The sequence below is a fragment of the Perca fluviatilis genome, chromosome 11 (genome assembly GCF_010015445.1).
Source record: "Perca fluviatilis chromosome 11, GENO_Pfluv_1.0, whole genome shotgun sequence".
Classification (NCBI taxonomy): domain Eukaryota; kingdom Metazoa; phylum Chordata; class Actinopteri; order Perciformes; family Percidae; genus Perca; species Perca fluviatilis.
In genome coordinates this window covers 20,506,020-20,530,048 of record NC_053122.1, presented here as the reverse complement: position 1 = coordinate 20,530,048, position 24,029 = coordinate 20,506,020, and the positions used below count along the sequence as shown (strand labels likewise).

Here is a 24,029-nt window from a genome sequence, read left to right as displayed (position 1 = left end):
AAAAAGTGATAAAAAAGTCATAGTAAAGTACGTTGAAAAAAGTAATAGTATAGTAAGTCAAAAAAGTCATAGTATTGTATGTTGAAAAGAAAGTGATAAAAGTCATAGTATAGTATGTCAAAAAAGTGATAAAAAAGTAATAGTATAGCATGTCGAAAAAAGTGATGAAAAAGTCATAGTATAGTATGTCGAAATAGTCATAGTATAGTAAATCGAAAAAGTGAAAGAAGTCATAGTATAGTATGTCGAAAAAAGTTATTAAAAGTCATAGTATAGTATGTCAAAAAAAGTGATAAAAAGTCATTGTATAGTATGTCGAAACAATGTAGGAAAAGAGTAATGGTGTAGTATGTTGAAAAGTGCATTCATCTCTCCAAAACAACCAGTTGGGAAAGAGACCGGTGGAACACAACCTTTAGACTACCAGTCTCTTACAAATATTCTCTTCATCTATTTCTGTAAAGTAGGTCTTGATACTAATTGCAACCCATAACATTCAAACACACAACGTTCTGTCTTCCAGTCATTCTCTTATCACTCTAAGCTATCTGACCTGACATGAAAGTTTAGTTTTTGGCATATTTGTATCTTTCACTTAGTATATTGGACCTAAAAAAAATGATTGAAACATATAAGGTTCAAACTCTCAACCTTGTGTCTTTCAATCATAGTCTTATCACCCTAAGCTAACTGATTGACAACTGTGCTCAGCATATTTGTCTCTTTCACGTAGTATTTTGGACCTCTAAACTTAATGAGCCATAGATAGAGACTGATTGGAAGACAGAAGGTTCTCAACCTTCTGTCTTCCAATCAGTCACCCAAAGATATCTGACCGGCCGTAAGAGTTTGTGTTTTGGGCATATTTTTTTCTTTAACATAGTATATTGGACCTCAAAACTTACTGAAGTAAGCAAGGTTTGAACACCAAACCTTCTGTCCTCCAATCATGGCCTTATCACTCTAAGATATCTGACCTGACAAATTTTCTGTTGTAAAAAAGTCATAGTAACGTACATCAAAAAAGTCATTGTATAGCATGTTGAAAAAAGTGAAAAAGTCAAAGGCATGTCGAAAAGAATCATAGTATAGTCTGTCGATAACAAGTGATTAAAAGGTCATAGCATATAGTATGTCGAAAAAAGTGATAAAAAAAGTCATAATGTAGTATGTCAAAAAAAGTCATAAAAAGTCTTAGGATAGTATTTAAAAAATAGTCATAGTATAGTATGTTGAAAAAAGTCATAAAAAAGTAATAGAATGTCAAAAACAAGTCAAAGTACAATGTTTCGAAAAAAAAGTCATAGCATTGCATGTTGAAAATATGTCACGAAAAGAGCTAAGCTAGACTGGGTATTGAACCTGGGTCACAATGTACAGCAACTACATGCTGATTGTTCATTGGTATAGTGCAACCCAACGAACCACTATTCCTCAAGAAAGCTTATATTGAAAACAGTGATAGCATAGTATATCAAATTTTTTTTTATAAAAAAGTCATTGTATAGTATGTAAAAAAAAAAAGTTATAAAAAGTGCCCACCTTGACTGGGAGTCAAAACTGGGTCAAGATCTGCAGTGACTACTTACTGGTTGCCTGTTGGACCGCTGAGCCACTGTGCCACCAAAGAACATTGAATCAGTATTCGAATAGTATGTCCAAAAAAGTCATTAAAAAGTCATAGTATGTCTAAAAAAATCAGTATAGTATGTTGAAAAGTCATAGTACAGTATGTTGAAAAAAAAGTCATAAAAAGGTCATAGTATAGTGTGTCAGAAAAAAAGTAAAAAAAAAAAAAAAGTCATAGTATTGTATGTTGAAAAAACATACGGGGAATTGAACCTGTGTCAGAGTCTGCAGTGACAACAGGCTCATGGCATGTTAGAGCAGTGCCACTGAGCCACTGCTCCACGAGAGCACTTATGTTGGAAACAGTGATAGCATAGTATATATAAAAAACAAAAGCCATTAAAAAGTCATAGTATGGCATGTCGAAAAAAGTCAAAGTATAGTATTTCGAAAACAGTTATTAAAAAGCCATAGTATACTATAAAAGTAAACTTCCCCTTGAAAAACTGGTACTCTGTGCTTTTGTCCAGAAATGTTGAGGACGTTTCAGAAGGAATAAATAAAGAATAAAGCAACGCTTGTGGCTCGTCTGAGAATTTGAGAATTGTGGCTGTGAGAGCAAGTTAAACAGAAGTTTTAAGACAATGTTCTCTCCTCTGCACTGTAGCTGTGACACCACCCACACTGAGCAGCCCTTAAAAACACAGAAAAAGCCTAAAGAAGCACTAAACTTAATATACTATGACTATTTTCGACATACTATACAATTACTTTTTTTTTTATCACTTTTTACTACATAATGTACTATGACTTTTTAATCACTTTTTTCAATATGCTATACAATGACTTAAAAAAGAAAATTTGAAATACTATACTTTTTATCACTTTTTTTGACATACTATACTGTTACTTTTTTATCACTTTTTATGACATACTATACTATGACGTATTTCGAAATACTATACTATGTCTTTTTTATCACTTTTTTGACATACTATACTATGTTTTTTTTGGACATTTACTATCACTTTTTTATCACTTTTTTCAATATGCTATACAATGACTTAAAAAAGAAAATTTGAAATACTATACTTTTTATCACTTTTTTTTGACATACTATACTGTTACTTTTTTATCACTTTTTATGACATACTATACTATGACGTTTTTCGAAATACTATACTGTCTTTTTTATCACTTTTTTGACATACTATACTATGACTTTTATTATTTTTTTCAATGTACTATATTATGACTTTTTTCAATATACTTTACTGTGACTTTGTTATCACTTTTTTGATATACTATACTAAGACTTATCACTTTTTTGATTTTATACTATGACTATTTTCAACATACTATACTATGACTTTTTATGACATACTATACTATGACTTTTTTGACATAGTATACTATGATTAGACAGAGAAAACTTAGGAAAGATTCTGTGAAACGTATCCCCCCCCCAGACTAGCCTGGTCCTGGTCAGGCTAGTTTTCACGCTAACTGTAGCTTTACTTGTGGCTGAACCACAGTTCCAATCAATCTGCCAGACTGTAACAGTATTTTCTCTAAAGTCCCTCCCTGAGATTTCATTTTACAGTGCAACTTGCAAGTCAACATTTATCACATTTTGACATGGGCTGCACTTATTGCATACTTAAAATATGAGCTCATAGCTTTTTTCCGTCTGACATAAATGCATAATATTCCACATGCTTTTCTAATTCACTGCATTTAATGAAGCCAATAATTAACTTTAACCCATGGCTGTAGCCCTGTGAGTTGCATTTTCAACATTTGTTCTCTCTTGAAATATCGAATCTACTAAGACACAAGAGGGGCAAACTGAATCAGCAGTTCTTAAAGTGACTGTCAAGACAGACTTTGCACAATAAGCCCTGCTCTTCTGACCCATATTTATGAAACACCCTTCTGTCTCGCAAATGCATAACTCAGATTTTCAAATTGTCAGGACTCATTATTTCAACACAGTCAAGTTTTGAGTGTAAATGGATTGCACCTGTGGCTCTGATGCAATCTGAGAGGCGAGTTTCTCATCCAGTGGGAACTCTCCTGACACACATCCAACATAAACAAGGCCCGCAGTCACGCCAGTCTCGTGCTGCCATCAAAACAAACAGGCCAGGGCCGAGTGTGGACACATGGCATACGTGGCTTAGTCCCCTCCATTGACGGCCTAATTCCCCCCGCACTGCCTCATAAAGGGGTCTATTGACAGCCCTTCCTGAGCCCTGCTCACACACAAGTGACCCTCATTGTGAAAATATGTGTACCACCGTTTGGGGCAAGTCTATTGCAGTCTATTGCCCTTCCCTTTAAAATAACAACATTTGGCTGAAACGGCATTTTGCCCCTTTCCTGTCATGATACTGTGACTCATCAATTACAGTAGTTTGTAAACAAGGAAGTAGTCAACACTGCGGATTGTGTTACATTAAATGCTAATATAATTGGATGGGAACCTGCTTGATATCCTTAATCTAGAATTCTGTCCTGTAGCAATATTACACGTTTGAGATTGTATAAGTCTTTATTACATTTACCTAAAGTACAGGCATGTTTCTGATGAACAGGCGAGTGTATCTGTTAAAATCCAAACTTCTTTCTTCAGTAACTGCAATGTTGTGTTTCAAGTGGTCCATGGTCAGGAGGGGAAAGCACTGCGGGTGGACCTGAAAATCTGATCCTCTCTTCATGTTTGACAAGGCTACCTAATCCCTTTTGTTCCACCCCAAGAGTCCAACTGAACCCACTGTAACTGAAAACCAGTGACGCAAAGCAGGACATTAAACGCTTCTTACACTTATTTATTGATGGATCTAAGTAGGTGTGGGGGAGGCCCCAGTGTGAGTTCAAGGACAACTGTGAGAGGGAACACAGGGGAGGGCTAGTGGGCTAGTGGACATAGAGACAGTAGGACTAGATTTGAACAAAGTACACTCTATGTACTTTTAACAAATGATTTTCAGATTTGATGTACACAATATTTGATAACATACCAGTATCGGGAAGCATCTTGCATCATTATAATATTGTAATTAACAGCTTTACTTCAATTCAATTTTATTAACAGCGTCAAATCATAACAGGAGTTATCAGTTTACAGATGCATATCTATAATTTACAAAGACCCAACAATTCCCCTGAGCCTCTTTTCTGAGCAGTTTGGTTAAGTAATTGGTAATTACAAGTTCCCTTACTAGACACTATTTATAAAGGAGTGTGTCGCTGAAATTACCTTGAGGGGTTGTTGATATACATAAGTGTACAAAACTTTCCTTTTTGAGGGGAATCTTTTTTTGTCTAAACATCAGGGGAAAATACAACTCTTTTTTTCAATCAAGCTGCATTTTCTGAAATTGGATACAAAATGTTTTGTCACAGAATAGCTAGTTGGGGTGGAATTACTTAATTATTTAGATAACTACGCTCTTTTTGATCCCTTCAATTCAACCAAATTATTGTTATAATTAGAGCTCATGAGCTGTATGAGTTACCAGATTACTGACAGATTAGTTTCTAACCAGTCATGTTATCTAAGAAAAAGAAAAAAATAATTCCAGGGATTGATAATCCAGGGTCACCGTCATTCAGTGGGTGTTCTTTCATAATTCATCATCCTAAATGACTTTGTATGCAGGAGAGTTTCACTTCTCAACCAGGATTTTGATGCTTTCACTTTGGTTTGATGTTTTTTTTTTTTTTTTTATTTTTTTTTTGTTTGTTAAAATAAATTTTTAAATTATAAAAATTTGTAAAGATTAATATAAAATATAATATAAAAGAAAAAAGTATTTTTTTTTTTTATATTTTTTTTTTTTTTTTTTTTTTTTTTTTTTTTTTTTTTTATTTTTTTTTTTTTTTTTTTTTTATTTTTATTAAAAAGCCATGTCATTCCTTTCAAGTATTATGTAAACGGGCCTTGCACTCCTTTATTAGGTGTCTTTTTTTTAGCCTAAAATTTTTTGGTATTCATTTTATTCAGTTACATTTATCAGCAAAGACAGCAATTTGAATGCAGTTTCTTTTTCTACTTGTTTTGTTTCTAAAATGTTTTCCACACCTTTTTAAACTAGAACACCCTTGCTGTGCGGTATCTGTGTGTCTGTCATAATGAAAGATGGGGACGGGTCAGCGTCTGGTAAGAGGTGAGCCTCGCACATCTTACATAATAGCGCCCTCATAACCGGTATATTCTCCCCTGCAAACAGCAAAACAGACCTGCAGGTAATTAATATTTTAATCTCTCAGCCAGATTCAAAGAACATTCCCCGCTCTCACAGGGCAGCGGATAAATAAGTCATGAGCTGGAGGTTTGTGTGCGACAACTGGGCAGGACAGACAGACACAACAACTCACACTGGGAGGAAGTCCACAGCTCAGGGGTTTGGCAGCCACTTTAAAATGGGATGTGAGTGACTGATGTGTTTGTGAAGTTTTGATGTAAATATTGGAAAGCTGCAGATTTAGAGAGCCTGGACAACCAGCTGCATTTAGATGCGTTTGGCATTCATGGCATTTGTAATACTTGCACCCTGCAGAAATGTAATTCATTGGCAAAGTAAAAGAAGGCAAGACTGCTTCTCTGCAAGACATAAAAATGAGGTCACTCCCACTAAATTACTGAGAGCGTGATGCAGAGAGAGCTGCACGAGCAGATTCAGGCGCCACACAGTGGTCAGCCTGAACAATTTGAACTGTGTTGTTTACGCTATTGAAGCATTTGCTGCAGTTACTCCTATAGATTTTGTTACAAGAAGTCTTCTTCAGGCAGGAGCTGAAAAACATCAAAAACAATTTTTATAGCGGCTTTTTATGTTTAACTGGTACCTTATTCTAGGGTATTATATCAAATCAATTGTACATCTGCAAAAACAAATAATTTGGGGAAATAACAAGAAGCAGGCTCCACCACATATTTTTCTGAGAACTATTTAATATTGTGTTAAAATTGTTAAAAACTAAAGTATTCCTATACTTGGTTTAGGTTTTTTCCCCCACAATCATATTCTTCAATGCAGAGATGATTTGTCCATGTCAATGCACAGCACTGTTAGCAAGCACAATTCTTCGTTATTCGTTACAACTTCTTCAGTCGGTTGCTCATAAACATTTGTTTTTACATTAAACTGTTAATTAACACAATTCTTTCTTACATTCCAAAGAAAAAAAATAAAAAAATAAAAAATAAAAATAAAAATAACTGAATCGTGGGAAACAAAAAACCTAAACATAACATCCTGTTCCAATGATGGTACAACCCTATTCACATTAATCTGGTGGGATCACACCACCTGGATGTGTCATCATCTCGACTAGCTCCAATCTCAGACACGTTGAGCTGCAGCTGAACATGTTGCTGGGAGGATCCTTTACTTTCAAGGTCACTGGAAGTGTTTTTGCATGGTAACAAAATGTTAATAGTTAACTAAATAAAAAAAGAATAACTTAAATGTGTTTGAATGAAAAACTCAGACCTGTACCATTCAGCCAAGCTACAGTATTCTGTCTCAACACACACAGTAAATGACATACCGTAGAAATACATCTAAATTAGTCCCATTATAGTGAAATGTAAAGCTTCGTCTCTTTACCTCTTAATGCAACAAATGTTCTGTTCAGTAACTGCAAAATGTCTCACTTACACTTCAATGTAAAACCCATTATTGGCCTGATAGCATCCTGTTCACCTGGCATTAACATGTGTCTTGACTGATGTCACACAGAGTTTTTTGTAAAAGCATGCAAACACCTTAAAAGGACACTTAAGATACACTAACTAGCTCTAAAATGAAATGTTGCACCAGATCATGTAAAAACCAATGTGAAAATAAAAGAAACAGCAGGATGCAGTTTGGAGAGCAACACACAACACCTAAGGGCTAGTACTTGCACTGTTTTTGGCTCTGCATTCCCATTCTCTGATTTTTAAATAAAACAATTACTGTGAAGTTTCAGCTTTGATGGAGTTTACATCCATGTCCATTTAGAAATTGTAGCCTTTTTTTTTTTTAAATGTATACTACGAAAGGTAAAAAGGGGCTACAATTCCTACACTGCTCTCCCAACATGGATGTGAACACGCCCAAAAACCTTCAACATTCAAATCCAGTGTGCTGCAGTGAAAACATTACTGTGCAAATACACAGGAAACCCATTATTGCTAGGTGAAAATGCTACAACTAGCTGACCTGATTTATAATACAGTATGTAGACACAGCCCCGGGATACGATACATGTTAATACCAGGTATTATGAGGCCCTTCTCATATCAAAATAGTTATCTCTCAGCTCCACTGTATGTTCTATTCCAGTAAACAAATTATTCATAATATCAAACAGTTCTACAAAAGTCCCACGTAAGTTAAGTAAAAATTTCAAAATAATTTACCATTACTCATTTGATTTTTATCCTGGTAAATATATTTAAAATCATGGGGAAAAAAAACGGTCCAGTTTTACCCTTTTGAGTTTTTTCCCAAATCAAAATAGCTCATAGCATATGGAACTGACAGAGTTGGTCTGTAACTGATGTTGGGGGTGGTGTCTCTCCTACTTCCACACTGTCAAAGCAGACAGTGCATTTTTTTGTTCAGTGGTATGTCACCCGTGCTTCAAATGCAGAAGTCAGGCTTGTCCCGTAGTGTGAGGAGGACGAATGGTGGGGGTCCAAAGTCTTCTGAGGAAAATCAATAATTTTACAGTTGGACACGGCCTCTGGCACTTCTACTCCCAAGTATATTCCTGAGTTAAATCCGTGCATAGTAGTGTCAACAGTGATGAGTGTGTCAGTAATCACAGAAACGGCTTGCGCGCACACCCACACAGTCCCTTTCAGACAAATAGTTCATAGTTCATTGTTCATTGTTGTTCCCAAACAGCCTGCTAGTAGTTGAGGAGGCGCTCCCGTTCTGTACCAGCATAGCGCTTGTTAGCAGCAAACACCTTTGCTTTGTTCACCGAAGGACCTGAGAAAAAAAAAAAGTCAGAACATATTAGATTTGATTTCACATTAAATCTGAGCTTAAATATTGCATGCTTCATGTCTTGTCCCTTAATCGTGTTACATTACTGACCGATATAACTGAGCAGTACAGGGAGGAAGATGAGGCCGTGCGTGGCCCCCAGCAACACTATGGCCAAGTACATCCTGAAGTAGAAGACCTGGAAGATCTGCGACTTGGAAAGCGCCAGGATTAGTATACCTCCAAACTTTGTTAATGTGATCCCACTGAATACCTGCAAAAAGGAAACAGTGTCATTAAATGTCATGTCATGTGTTGATGACCAAAATAAGTATTAATGTACAGAAAACCAAAATGATTTATGTAAGTCAAAAAAGGTTGTCCTTTTTTTTATCTTCAGCAGATATTGTATGTAAATTAGGTTTTCCTCAGAAATCACTGCTTTGTCCTGCCCTACAAGCTTGCTCACACGGATATCCACATTACCAGCATGCAAAAATCATGCAAAAAATCCTTATTTACTTAAATAAAAATAAAAAAGCTTCCACTTGTGAATTTGGTAAGAGACTTACAGAGCTGCCCATGTGAGCCAGGGCCTCCTCAGCCCGCTCCACTCTGTTCTTCTTCACACTGATGGAAAACGCTCGCACAATGTGACTGCAGAACTCCACCGAGATACCGCAGCACTGCAACAGAGGACAGGAAAACAACTCAGCACCACAAGGCAGAAATGTTGTTTTTGCTGCCTTGCAATGAATATTCTACAGGTGAGATGAAGGGTCAAGTGGTTAACAGTAAGAGAAAGAAAGTCTCCTGATGGTTAGGACAACATTTTGTTCACCAACACAAGTGGTGATATCTAGGGACACGTGACACTGCTACAACAATGTTCCTTTAGGTTGAGCCACACGAGGGGTCAGAAGGCCAGACAGATTGTAAACAAGTCCAAAGTTTAAAAGGCACAGTCTGTGATACACAACATCAATATTCAAATCACAGGAATGTACCAGCTATCACTCTTAGTCTTTTAAAACAGATACAAGCTTTGTTTATTGTCATTCTGCAACACATGGTTGCACAACAATTAATGTATTGAAATTAAACGTTGAACCACAAAGCAGCTCTGTAAAATCTAATGTAACAATTAGAATTACAACAGACAATGTGGTCAGTAATGGTAACATTCACCTTTGTTTTCACTTTCAAATAATTAGTCTTGGTGCCATGCTAACATGTTTTAATGACGCCGCCATGTTCCCAGACAGGAGCAATTCAATTGGCAAGTAAAATGTGCTCATACCTGAGCTACAAAACATGATACTGTAAAAAGTTTATATTGTCATTTTCAATTTATTTTTCGTTACAGTTTATTATTGCGTTTGGGGTATTATTCAGGTATTCCACCCAGTGTAAGTGTAAATGTTCAGTGTGTTTCATGATGCTCCTCACCATGACCAGGTTCACAAGGGAAACTGCGTTGAGGCTGATGTTCCACAGCCACATGACGCCGAACATGTTGACCAGGATCATGCCGATGGTAATGCTGACGATCACAGCCGACCACAGCTCGAAGCCCAGCAACACCGTCGTCACAACAAATATGGATGCCAGTGACACGCTCAAGTTCAGAGCTGTGTCATATGCAATGGTGAGGTACTGCTCGTAAAACACATAGAAGACGCTGTAAAGGAAGAAAATAAGATTTTAGAGAACACTACTTAAGAGAACACCGACAACTGTTGTCTATTTTAAAATGGACCGATCCTTCTTTGTATCTATTTTGCTGTCGTCCATTGCTATAGAGACTTGTAAGTCAACTTATTCTAACATTAAATAGACATTGACATTTTAATTTTGTATCCACAAAAGGCCTTTTTCTTCAAATCTTTGCTCAACCACAGTATTTGAAGTTGGGATGTACATTAGTGGTTGCATGACGGGAAGATAAATCTTAAGACCCAAAATCAAACATCACCTAGATTGCCATTTATTATATTTTCTTTGCGGTGTGCTTATCTATGACCTACTTAACAACCCCCCCTCTAATACCCCTGAACTTTAAGTTCAAAACAAGCAAACAGTATTACCAGTATTTCACCACAGAAAACCTGAAAGCGGTAGTGGGTGAAACTGAAAACACATAATTATCATCACAAAAACAGCAATGGTTATACAATGGCACAACGCACAGACTCACCTGTAGGCAAAAACTTTGTGATCCATGGACTGACTGATATTGTCAGCCAGGATTCGGGCCATTTTTAAAGCATCTATGAAGTCTGGGGATTCTTTCAGGATGGTGTGGTAAGTCATGAAGTAAGTGGCTCCGACCCCCGTGTTGTTGGGATACAGGTCAACTGCTGTGGCGTACGCCGCGTGGCCGCTGGAGGAACATTAATGTATTGTGAGACAGATAAAAGAGGGGTAAAATTACCAACCACAACGAAACTGGTATACTGTGATGAGATTCTCTTAAAAACATAAGAAACGGAAGTTAAAGTGAAAGTATTCAATGGCATGTCATGTGTTTTTAATAACAAATACCCAGACAATTTTCAGCAGAGCTCTGAAATTACCCTTTTCCACACTTGATGTTTGGATTGTCTGACAGAAACATGGGTAGAAAATGCATGAAGTCCTCTCCTTCTGGCCGCTGCTTACCACTGGGAGTCATGGGCCGACAGTGTACGCAGGAGGGATTTACCACTGGAAAGCAAAATCAGGAATTTATTCATCCATCTAACCAACAGGATTGGAGAAATATACAGATTTGTTCTGAGACAAAACCATGAACTGAAAACAAATAAAATAAAAATGATCTCAAAGTTGCACAAGGTTTGGTCAAAAAAGAAGAAAAAAACCCCTCTAAATTAAATACTAGAATAAAGAATTTGAGCACTGTGAGCCTAACAATCAACAGTACAGTTGTGAAACAAGGTGTGTTTTTATAGGAGGTCTTTATTGAATGCTGAAGCACCATGGCTGCATTAACATGTGGCTGATTAGCATATCCTTCCTAAACTGCAACCACCAGAATTGTGCAATTTATCATGTGAGCCAGGAATTTTACCATTCGATTGTTTTCTCCTTTCTCTTTTAGTTTACTTCCCACATACTCAAATAAACTGCCTCTGCTGACACTCAGGTGACTTTTAACTGCACACAAGTCATTTTATTAACCAGGGATCTATTAATAACGGAATACTAATTTTGTTACAAAACAGTGTCAAGACTAAAGTTTGACATAAAACAGTCTGTTATTCACTCAACATCCTCTGATCTTAACTATTAGTCAAAAAATGCATAATTTCAAATTTTGAAAATTTGGGTATAATGTCATTTAAATTAGGTTTAATGACCATGAATTTAAAAAAAGTGCCAAACAAAGTCAATTTTCAATTTTGACCCTGACGGACAACACATTCATGGTGGACGGGAAGACAACACAAGCGTTAAACACTATTTGTTTCACTGCATTTTGTGTAAAAAAAAAAAAAGAAATTGCCAAAAATGTTGAACCTATGTCAAACAGCAGCTTGTGACACCAGGATCATGAGACAAGGGTTCAAAGCATGTTGACATTAGTTAAGAATTTACCAGAGGCATTGCAGAAAGCCCCACTGGTGTTGTAGTATCGACAGCAGGAGGACTGCGGCTTCACCCAGTCAAAGTAGTCATCGAGCCAAGAGGACGGTGTGAAGGCGATGGTTGTGCTAGGAGTAAAAGAAGAAAAGTGAAACTGAATAGATCATATAATCGGTAGGTTAGATCAGACGGACTTTAGTCCTTTCATGACCTAATCTGAACTCCAAAGTTTTCAGGTTGAGGTGCCGGACTGCCATATACATTCGAATGTAGGTTTTATCTGATTGAATAAATCATTTTTAAACAAGTTTCTCAAACACTTCCTGCAACTCTTTTTTGTTTTATCTTCAATATCAACTGTGTCTTGTGCAATTAAACTGCCTGTGATGTAATTGGTTCAAAGCTCAGACTTACTAGTTGCTGATGAGTGAGGCGCTGTAGACCTGCTGGACCAGAGAGTCGTTGTTGCAGCCCACTCCTCCACACACAACATTCTGGCCTTCTGGGCTACTGTAGTTAAGACCGTCTTCTACCACAAAGTACACTGGAGCTCCAGTGTGGAGATACATGCTCATGTTCTTAAAATAGTCCAGGACGTACGAGTCCTAGATGGAGAGACAGATCGTCAGAATAGACCTCCAGCAGTACGGGAATGTAAACACTATTATACATGATGTATGTGGAAGGCTGTTGCAAAAATGTTATGTTATGGAAATTGAAATACTTGATTTAGCTTCCTGTTTGAATGACAGGAGCAGTAATCTGCTGGAAAACAAACTACATCACTGGTAAGTGCTACTCAAATAATCAAAGTATAACTGCTCTACTTTGCCCACATCAATTAAAAAGATTCAAGCACTAGCAATTCATTTCAATTCATTCAATTCAACACACAGTTAAGATAGAAAATGCAAAAACTTACATCCGGCATGGAGAGTTTCTGGTCCAGTCCAATCTCTACTTTATTCACCACAGCAATACTAAAGGAGAGTATTCCCACAAACACTGCCACCTAAACAAAGTGAGATGAAAAAAAAAACGTATAAAAAAAAGGAAAATATAATCGTCATATAGTCAATAACAATATGAGTCCAACTAAATCGATCAAATGAATGAGGAGTTGTCCAGTGAAAAGACAGATGTGCAAATTGTCACTGAGGTACTTACTATGATCGGTCGCACCCACTCTTTGAGGATGAATGGAGCAAAGACTTTCTTGAAAAAACGGAAGAGGAAGCTGTCCGTCTTAGTTTCCTGAGCTTCCGGCAGCTTCGCACAGCAAAAGATGTCGAGTCGATTCCCCTTTTAAACACAAAAGACACGTGAGACGTGAGACTAAGTCTGTGACTAATGTAAAGGTTGAATCATGTGTAGAAACAGGCTGAATGTGTCACTGAGGCCTAAGAGCAACATTCACTGCGCTGGCTAATTTCAATAATTTGTAAACAGTTGACCAATGAAGGGGAGTAATCAGTTAAATTAGCCAGTGCAGAGATTGGTAGCATAAAAACTCAGTCGCTTATTTAAACAACATTAAATTGGGGCTGTTAAAACTCTAGGAAATCCATTTCACTTAAAGTTCCCAATCAGCCATCTGTAACCCCTGCAGTATCTTCCTTTATGCCACCACCATTTCCTGTCGGCCTCACCTCCTGTCTCCTGGCGTCCATGCCGAGCAAGCTGACAAAGCAACTGATCTGCAACAGGAAATCAATAAAAACAGCCAAGCCAGCAAACAGAGAGAAAGTCCTCACTGCGGGCATGTTGGACAGGGCTCCTACAGAAGAAAAAGTCAACAGTTTTTATCAGCATGTGACTCACCAGGAAACTATGGCACTTTTTGTAGCAGCTGTGTAAATTATATCCACAAAACAATTTCCTTTCTTGGTTTTCGTTTTAATTTAAAAAGGTGGCACATTCTCATTTAGAATACACACATTTGCATTGTCTGTGTACATATATGGCGTATTAAATAGGTAATGTATTTTACCCAGGAAGAAGGCAACTGTCTCTGAGAAGGAGGAGAGGAACATGCTGGGGGCTACGTCTCCAAGAATACGACCAATCTGCTGGTGAAGTTCCTCCTGGGGCATCCGCTCATCCCTCTGTTCAGAAATACAATTCACTTTTAGCAGGATTAACAGCTTTCATTGAAAGCATGAAAATAAAGGTAAGATCTTTTTTTTAAAAGGGAGACCTGCATGCAAGACAAGCAGAGTTGACATGAACAAAATGTCACATTACAAATGAATAGTAGGCACTAGGAAATGATAAGCACTAAGAATTAGGATGAGAGTAAGCACTAAAACACGTGACAAATCAATTATATACCAGTATGATGTATTGGGGTTGCGGAAGTTACCTGATAGGTCTGTACTATAATAAAGATGTTGTCCACTCCAACGGCCAGCACCAGGAAAGGAATGACCTCAATCACAATGAGGGTAAGGGGGATGTTAAAATAGCTGAAGATCCCCAGTGATGAGGACACAGAGCTGAGCACAATCAGGATACCCGCTATACCCAGAGAAATCTTGGAGTCCACCTGTATGGGCAACAAGATAGAGGATCAAGTCATGCTCTTCCTTTTTGCTGCTCCCTGTTACGCTCGAGTAGAAGGAAGTTGTCAAACATGTTGTACTAGTTCTGGTGAGTCAAAGGAGTTTGTTAAACTCTTACGTCACAGACAGGAAAGAGGTGTTACACTGAGTAATTTGGAAAACGATTTCAGATATGGATTATAGTAACAGACACGTTAAGAGCTAAAAAATAAAATGCATGATGAGGATCGTGCTTAGGCTCTTACCATCAGTCTCCTGCAGCTGTGGATGTGACCCAGGGCCAGGGAGATGTAGATGAACATGATGGCATAGCTGACTACTATGGTGCTGATGTCACTGTTGCTCTCTCTGTTTATTTCATCTTCAATACTCCTCTCAGCATTAAAGGCTATGGTCAGGTTAGGGTTTTTGAAGTTCTTCATGAATTTGATGAATCTGAAATGCACACAAACAAAGAGAATATGTAAATGCAAGGACACCATTAACAGTGGCGTTGGGTTTGCAAGCCGAAAAAAGCTCTCTCTAACGGATTTTAGAAACAGGTAGTTGTCTCACTCTTTCTCCCATGCCAGAGCTTTGCCCAGCCTAACTGAGTCATTCAGGTAGTTGTTGAGTGGGAAGGTGATCACAAGAGCAGTGGCATTGTTGTAGTTGGTTTCTGTAATGCGGACAAAAAAAAGACACATTCATTGTAAAAGTCACTTAAACAATCCTCAGTTTTTAACCACATCAACAACAATTATTGAACTGGCATTTAAAACTAAGCGCTTCTTCTGATGGAGAAACATTAACAGCACAGAAAAAATTCCCCCAGAAAAACATCTTAGATAAAGGGCTGTGGTTGGTCGCTATGGCAGCTCTCATGATAATCAGAGATTCTTCATTATATCCATATTATCATTTCAAATAGTGCACTTGTAACCTGATTGCTGCACAAATGTGATCCTATTGTATAAACCATGAAGGGCTTATTACAAATACTAAGGTTACGCCAAAAGAAAACTGGCTCCACCTCGTCGCTAACACTGCACCGTTAGGAAGAAGAGCACAATGTAAAGTGTTACTGATACAACTTTGGATTAACATTTCCACATTAGAGTGGTGATACCCGACCTGAGGCCGACGGGACCCAATGGGCCGGGCCGGTTTCGGAAAGATATTTAGTAATTATGTTCGGGTTCGGGTCGGGCTCGGTCACATCAGCGCGATAAGGCATTTGTTGTAAAATGGTGCTGCGGCTCCTTTAAGAGAGCTCAGTGCGCGCGTGTGTGTGTGTGTGTGTGTGTGTGTGTGTGTGTGTGTGTGTGTGTGTGTGTGTGTGTGTGTGGAAAGTGGGCAGAAGAGAGATAAAGAAAGAGGAAGCAGACATGTAGATGCGACCATGTAGAAGCAGAGTTGGTGGAATAAGTTTATGTTTTGTACACAGTGTGTGCGGTGTCCGAATTAAACCCCAGATTGAAAGCCAAGTTCATTCATTTGCTCACCAGAAACAGGATTTTAACCCCAACCTTATTCATTTTATAACGTCAGCCCTGGAGGTAACGAGTCTCCCCTTTTGACCACGGTGGAAACGAAGCAATCAGGAAAGGTTAACACATTGAATATTTTAAATTAAACAGCCTATAACGTGCGCTTGTTGCCCCATGTGCGCTGATGCGCTCATCTGTTGACATTTCCGAATGCCTTCCTACAGTTGCTTAATAAAAGCGGACTTTCCACACAAACAAATGTAGCCTACATGTGTCATTACATGTGTCGGACATAAATATCTTAATGCCTGTCGGGCTTGGGTCGGGTTCGGTTACTGCTCTGTCGGACGCGGGCCGGGCTTGTTAATTATTAGTTTTATTTCTTAGTGCAATATAAGAATCTACAGAGAGGTTGTTAACAGATTATTTAACTGCTGTAAATGGTAAAAAGCTACCACTGCTTTCTCTTTCTCTGCCCACTATAGGTGCTCATCCAGCTCACCATCGTAACCCCCGAGGGCCAGCCAAGGGAAGACGGGGCCGCCAAAAGTGCCTAAACAGGGGTCATGGAGGAGGGTGGTGTCATTTAGGGATGCTGGTGCACTATGGAAGAAAAGACCAACAGAGTTAATGACCTGAAAAATCACAGTCATTAGATTAGATTAGCCCAGTCATCATCCGTACAGGTTTTGCCATTACCTGACCTTATTGTAGCGCAGTTTAGAAAAACAGATAAAGAACCAGTGTGAGACACCCAATGAGGAAGTCTGATAGTGCTATTTTAGGAAAGAATATCTTTCCCCCACAACAGTTCTTAGAAAATGCAGATACCAGTGTCTGGAGAAAATAGAATCTTGTGAGCTTCAGGTGTTTATTTTCGACACTGATGTATTTTCTATATCAACATTTTCTAAACCTACAACAGATTTCTGCTGGCAATTAAGACGTTAAGTTTACAAGGAAATGCCAAGTATAAGACCATATTAGTGCCATCTTATTGGTTTACATTTAAAATAAAATAAAAGTCACCTGACACAGTAGAGGAAGTGGCTGTGAAAGTCAGCATACACAAAGAAATCGTCTCCTATGGTGTGGTCCAGCACAGCATGGCTGTTCTGAAAGTAGTTGAGGACACTCAAGATGGTACAGTTGTTATTGTACGGGGCCAGCGGAGCCAAGCAGATGTCATTAAGGGTGACGGTTTGGCCCTCATATGTGGCTACAATGCCTTCAATGTCAAGCTGCAGATCCAGCACCTGGTTCGTTAAGGTTAAAAAAAAAAGAAAGGAGAAAAAGGAAAGGAGAACCAATAAACCACAGTTTCAGAGATGCAGCTGCTCTTCACATGCAACTTTTCTGTCTAATCTGGTGACAGAAACAACACTTCTTTTTACAAAACACATAGTGGCTCTGACTTCCAAATTGACCTCTCCCACTAACCAACCTGGTGCAGGATATCTTTGTCCAGGATGGCTCCAAATGGGACATCTGATCCTCCAAAGTATGGGGAGTAGGTGAAACTTCCATTGAGTGGAGTGGTTATGATGAGCTGCGCAGTTCTAAAGAAGGGTCCAAAGTGGCTGTCAAAGTAGTCCTTCTCTTGACGAGCCTGGCTAGTGGGAGATGACCACAGCTCAACAGGGTCTGTGGTGATGCGCATATAGACCAGGCCCCCAGAGGCGGAGACCACCAGTATCAGGCTGCCCAGTATGACCACAGAAGGATGCCGCACACAGAAGGAACCCCAGGAGCTGAAGAGGGTCCGCAGAGCATTCTCGAATCGCTCACCCAATGTTTCACAGCATGATGCATTTACTAAGAGGAGAAAAAGACTGGGAGTTAGCTTACTTCATGCAGCAATGATACAATAATGTTATTACATGCATTACACCTAAAGAGCAATGCAATTAGTGACCCAACAAACAAATTACAGAAAGTAGACAAACAATTTCACTTGTTTCATGCATTGCAATACCTTGGTCAGGATTATCACTGTTGAGAGACAGTGGGTTATTGCTGTCCAATATGGGGCCATACTCAGACATGATGGTCCTTTTCCTGTATGAACAAAGAACCACACACACCAATTTATATTAAATTTTAAAGCAAGAATCAGAACCAACATGTTTTTTAAGGGATTGCAGGTATAACACATGAATCCTAGCAGGATACCTCACAAGGAATCAGTTTTACCTGTAACACCAAGCTCCCAGTACAGCTCCAATAAAGATAAGCAGGAAGGCCATGTAAGAGATCCACATGATGAGAGTCATGGCATCGATACCAAGGATTGTCCAGGGAGGGGGGACAGGGGGGGGCACAGGTTTGGGGCCACAGGCCTTTGTGCAGTCCTGACAGGAGCAGGGACCTGAACCGTCCTCCAGGCCCTCTGTACAGGCATATGTTTTGTTGTTCATGGGAGTGTAACCAGACACTGGGACATCTAGAGCAAAGAAACAGCATAAAACATGGTGAATTAATGATACAAAAGAGCAACAGGTGAACGTCTATTTAACTTGCATAAAGGAAGCAGTAGGGATATTTTTCTGCAGCAGGATCATGACCTAATGATTTACCTGAGAATATTGGGATGATAGGAAAGGGAGTCTGTCCATTGTTAATATCAAACATATACTGGATCCAGTTGGTAGCATTGCAGTCCTTTGCATCCTTCCCACACAGCAGTGATAAGGCCTTTACGTTGCTGGATGGTGCCTGGACGTCCTTACAGGCATTGTACATGGCTGAAAAAGCCAAATTTGATTTCTTTAGTGCAAAACTCAAGATTTTCATGAAGCCAAATTGCCCATCCCCGATTTCATTTGAGCAAAAATAACAGTTATGACTGTTACTCAATCACAGAATTACATAACCGAGAGCATGACTTCATGTTTAAGTAGGGAACTAATGACGTTTACTCAGCCGATGTGACATGCCATGCAAATAACGAGGGTGAAGCCATTTTTTCATGTTTAAATCAACATCTGGCTGTGAACTCACCATTAGCAAATGTCTGTCCAATATAGTACTGGACTTCCACTACATTGGTCTTGTCGATCTTCGTGGCATTCATGAACTGACTCTGGTGAGGGCTGCATGTAAGCTCACAGAACAGGTTCATCAAGTTGAAGAAACAGGCAGGACACCTGCAGACAGACGTAGTGAGTGTGAGAGGCAGAATTCAAAGAAAGAAAGAAAGAAAGAAAGAAAGAAAGAAAGAAAGAAAGAAAGAAAGAAAGAGGTCATTACATAACTTACAGAATAATAAAATAAGTTAAAGTTTAAGAGTGTATAACAGTTGCATGGAAAAACAAGGCAATAACAAATACAATGAAGTAAATAAAACCTAATAAAATAAGAAAAGATGCCATGTCATTTAGCCTGTGAGCCAGTCTGTCTCTAACCCTTTATTTGGAACACGAACAAGCCAAGGCTTGCATGTTTAAACAACAACATAACATTTGAGCAGCACATATACGGACAGATGCAAAAGGCCAGATCCTCCTACTCTTTGTGCTCAGAAATTCAGAAAGGGAATAATAATGCCCTTTTAAGAACGTCATGTGCTTCATTAGTTAATGTTATAATTGCAGTCATACCGAGACAGGAACTGTAGGGGCAGCTGGAGACTCCCTTTGAGTGTTTGCAACTGGTTAACGTCACAGCAGAGGCTTTTGCTTCCATAGTCATATCCAGGACAAAGCTCCTGTATGTAAACACAAAAAGAATGACTTCACTTTGAAACACTTTTGTAGACAGCAACAGAGCAAAACAAAGCACAGCACAGCTGGAAAGCAGAAGTATGTTACAAAAGATTAGTTTAAGCATCAAAAGTCAGTGAAAACAGGACAATAGCATCAAGATACTGCATATTTATATATTTCGCCATGTACCGTGAGAAGGTCATAGCCCTTAGCGTCTAGGGGGCGGGGAGGACCTGTGTAGTTGCAGTTGTACTTTTTTCCAGGCACCTTTACGGATTCCCCACACTCACCATACCACACACAGTGCTGGGCCTCAACCTGACAGAAAGACAAGAAAAACACAGTGATCATTTTTGCAGTGCTGTTCATTTGTTTCAGTATGTTGGTATGCGTTCAGTACATTTCTTTTTTGCAGTCTGTTTAATCTTACGTAGCTTTTTACTGATAAAAGCCTACTTCTATTTTTATGTAGTGACGACAACAACAAAAGTTTGGGCTGCTCAGAAGCCCTAGACAACTCTGATCTGACCTTAAGCTGTACCTATTTACCTTGAGGTTTTACATTTTGCCTAATTTCCTGTGTTTCTAATATCTCGTGCTTTTCATGTCTGAAAATAAAAGATTTCACTTCTGCAAATTTTTTTAGTTGCGAGCATGCATTTGAAGGGTAAGCCTTGTACTACAGGCAGAGAGTCAGTTTGACTAACCCGACATTAGGCCAGAGAAAGGAGAACTGTAGTCAGATTTCTACGGCAACATAACAATCAACTGTTGTTGCTATAACTGATATCTTAGAGATAATACAGAAAAATACTATCACAATTAAATGTAGAATACATTTTTAAACTATGTATAGCCTTCTGCAGTCAAAGTTTTCGGTTATCCGTCTATTCAGCATCAGAGTTCTCGTGTTCTTTGTTGGGATCGGGAGTTAGGGAAGTTAATTCACTTACTCTACAAACTGTTTTATGAGTAAGCACAGTGTTACACTCTGTCCTACTTGTGCCTTGTGGGGATTGACTGAGTTCAAGGGCAGCACTGGTATGTCGTTATTGGCTCAGTTGGAGTTTTATGCAGCTGCAGACTAGGCCAGTACTCTAACTATACCAACTACAGTATTTGTCCAAAGTAAACTTGCAAGACTCCAAACTAGTTGTAAGGTACTTGTTTATATTGAGTAAGAACCAGAACTCTGCAAGGTTTGTTTAAAGTGGTTCATAAACATAACAGAAACCTGATGTTTCCAACTCCACAAAAAACAACTTCCAAACACACGTTTCTGCAAAATCCTTTCTGCTTATCCACTGCAGTCTCCAAATAATGAATATTTTTACTCATGCAACATCCTTGTTGTTTTAACAAGGATGCTGATATATTATCTTGAAATAGTACTGATTGATCAGATTCATGTTTTAGCATAGTTTTGAAGTAGTTCTATGCTTTGCAGTGGGCTGACCTAATCACTTTGTGAATAGGAGTGCAAACAATGAAGTCAAAGGAGTAGAGAAACTACTGATGACAAGCGAGTGAGTGATTAACTTCATCCGATTAAATCAAATCAAATTGATAGATCAGGGACACAGGTTTATATCTATATAGGTCGGTTTTGAAATGTCATCTTCACAAGAAATACCCTAAATTGACTGGATTTACATACATGCATGGTGTTCTAATATAAAACATCTCCACAAAACTACAACAGGACACATTTGTAATATGGGAAAAAGGTAGACCTTGTATATTACACCTTTATGTCCATCATTCGTTTAAAATTAATCTTTTTTTGTTAACATCAATAGCTTCAAGGTACACCCCAAAGATTGAGTTGTCTTTTCTCCTGAAATGTCTATGTACTAACATTAACTTGTTCATGTATTATTACTATTTTATCCTTTAACACAGTTGTTGTAAAAAAATAAATTAAAAAAAAGCATAGACCGTCAAGTCTTCTGTTTTAGTCCCAATAACTAGCTACATTATCTGTACAGTTGGTAAATCGAAATAAAAAAGAGAATTGAACACATAAAAGAGTCATTACATACTCAAACACTGATCATCCAACTAATTTAGCAAGCTAAGTTACCTAGCTAGCCATCTAACGTCTGCGTTCTGAATAACTTGCTAACGTTGCACATTTAGTGTTTGTTGTAATCACAACATTAACTGGAACAAATTGACCTAAGTTTTATTTTAATACTTGTTGAAATAGGGTGGTGTTTTTGATCTGTCAAGACATGACAGCATGAAACTTGTTTCGCCACCGGCTCGGAGTTGAGCTGGATACAATAATATACACATGACATGGGTACACAACCTTTACGCATCTGTGGAATGTCAAAGCTAACATCTTACGTCATACCTTTTTGGGTTTCGCTAACGTTACAAGGCTGGTGCAGTTTTCAACGAACATTAATGTTAGCTATTATGTTTGAGCCACTGTTAAGCCAATTACTGGCTGACGCTATTTATTTTTATTTTTTTAGCTAAGCTACGTCAACCCTGAATCTAGCCGCCGCCTCAAATAAACATCACACTAGCAACGGCACACCGAGCTGAGTCATGTTTTAGTTACCAGAAAACGGGCGTTAGGTTACACTTACCCATCGAAAATGTCCCTCTGAGATGATTATAATTAAAAAAAGTATGCATAAAAGGCTTCTCCCTGGTAGGACTCCCATCCCTCTTACTGAAACGATAGTATCGAAGTGACAGTCCACAACAAGTTTCGCATAATCTTGTGAATGGTTTCTTCTTCGTCGAATTGTTTGTATGGGGCGGAGACAAACTGTTGCCTCAGTGCTGCCACCAAACGATGCTGAGGACCTACTACACCTAAACACCATGTAACTACAGTAGCCTACATTCGTCTCTCTGTACTTCATAGCCCCTGAAAAACTATTTCTCGATCAGATTCAGTTTTTTTTAAAGGATTCTAATATGACAACATAGTATACAGACACAGTTTATTTCACTCCAACCATTACAAGAATCTAGAACAGGGGTCGGCAACCTTAGGCACGCGTGCCACCATGGGCACGCGGGACCTTAACCAATGGCACACTGGCAATATGTGTGCAAGAGAGTTATTGGTGTGTTGAAATCATGGTTGAAATGCTGAAGCACTCTCTCATCCGCATGCCAAATTACAACGTTCACAGTTGCGCGACCTCATAGGTGCCGATACCGTGGGTGCTCCGGAGCTTGAGCACCCATGGAAAATACTGAGCACCCAGGTGTGCCAGACTGCCAGTTCATTTTTACATTAATTTAATATTAAACATTGCAGGTGGTGCTAAGTGGAGCATCTGTCATAGTGTGATTGGTCATGGCGGTGGCATTGATTTATAATTTCCCACGAAGCTGATTAAACTTCTCATCTCCAATCCTATCTGTATCTGTGAGAATTGGCGCTGTCCTGAGTTTACGGCTTTAGTATGGCGTGTGCGTTCGTGTCGGCCGCTGTCCATTTCCTAAGGTTCTGAAATGCAAACATTTTTGACAACTTTTTTTTTTTGAAAGGGTGTGCGCGTGTGAGCACCCACGGAGCAAAACATCAATCGCCGCCTGTGCGCGACCTGTTATTTACGGTAGTTTGATTGACTCATATCTCTGACCGGGAACAATACAAAGAGGATTACCAACGGCCGCTGCTACAATTAAACCTTCGTGAGTTAAAAGCCAATACTTATCAATGCACTCACCTGTGTAGACCGGCATAAACATGTAGAAAGCGATATTTCAATCTGCTCTGTCTGCTCAGTCCACCGCGCTGTTTTACGCAAACACAGCTCTATACTCTGCAAATAGCACATTTTTACAAAACAAGCTAAAACAAAAGCTGTCGGTTTGTAGTCTGTTTCTTAGTTTGCAGGGAATCTTGAAATTTGGACAAATTCTTATAAACTTAAGCTGTCTGAAGAAACCATCCTCTCCGCTGGAGCGGTAAATATGGATGCATTTTAAGACCAAAACAAATACATGTGGCTACTTAATATGCACGTGAATGACGCAATCATTATGTTCGTGTTCTTCATTCTCGATAATGATGCTGGTTGTGTTATAATTATTTTGCCACAGCATCGTTTCATTATTAGTCCATTCATTATTAAAGCTGGGCTTTTCCACAACTTTTCGCTTCAGGCTCATTGACAG

General features: G+C 38.7%; 1 protein-coding gene across 1 annotated transcript; it reads right to left on the bottom strand.

The window, feature by feature from the left end:
- Positions 1-6,509: 6,509 nt before the first annotated feature.
- npc1 (Niemann-Pick disease, type C1) lies at positions 6,510-22,639 on the bottom strand. The gene is made up of 25 exons (XM_039815168.1): positions 22,478-22,639; positions 20,067-20,195; positions 19,773-19,879; positions 19,174-19,319; positions 18,750-18,917; positions 18,367-18,616; positions 18,149-18,231; positions 17,618-17,988; positions 17,203-17,429; positions 16,676-16,776; positions 15,260-15,362; positions 14,950-15,139; positions 14,506-14,688; positions 14,134-14,248; positions 13,793-13,920; positions 13,311-13,445; positions 13,066-13,155; positions 12,558-12,748; positions 12,156-12,271; positions 11,135-11,264; positions 10,756-10,941; positions 10,008-10,239; positions 9,131-9,244; positions 8,670-8,832; positions 6,510-8,561 (listed from the first exon to the last, which is right to left on the bottom strand). The coding sequence occupies exons 1-25, from the start codon at positions 22,553-22,555 to the stop codon at positions 8,479-8,481; spliced, it is 3,819 nt and encodes a 1,272-aa protein (XP_039671102.1). The 5' UTR covers positions 22,556-22,639; the 3' UTR covers positions 6,510-8,478.
- Positions 22,640-24,029: the final 1,390 nt, after the last annotated feature.

Excerpts from the sequence above, each read along its gene's own strand:
- npc1 (XM_039815168.1), bottom strand. The coding sequence starts at position 22,555 with ATGGGAGTCCTACCAGGGAGAAGCCTTTTATGCATACTTTTTTTAATT. Across the intron at positions 18,617-18,749 it reads TATCATCCCAATATTCTCAG|ATGTCCCAGTGTCTGGTTAC; the intron begins GTAAATCATTAG and ends TCTTTGCTCTAG. Across the intron at positions 14,689-14,949 it reads ACAGCTGCAGGAGACTGATG|GTGGACTCCAAGATTTCTCT; the intron begins GTAAGAGCCTAA and ends TTGCCCATACAG.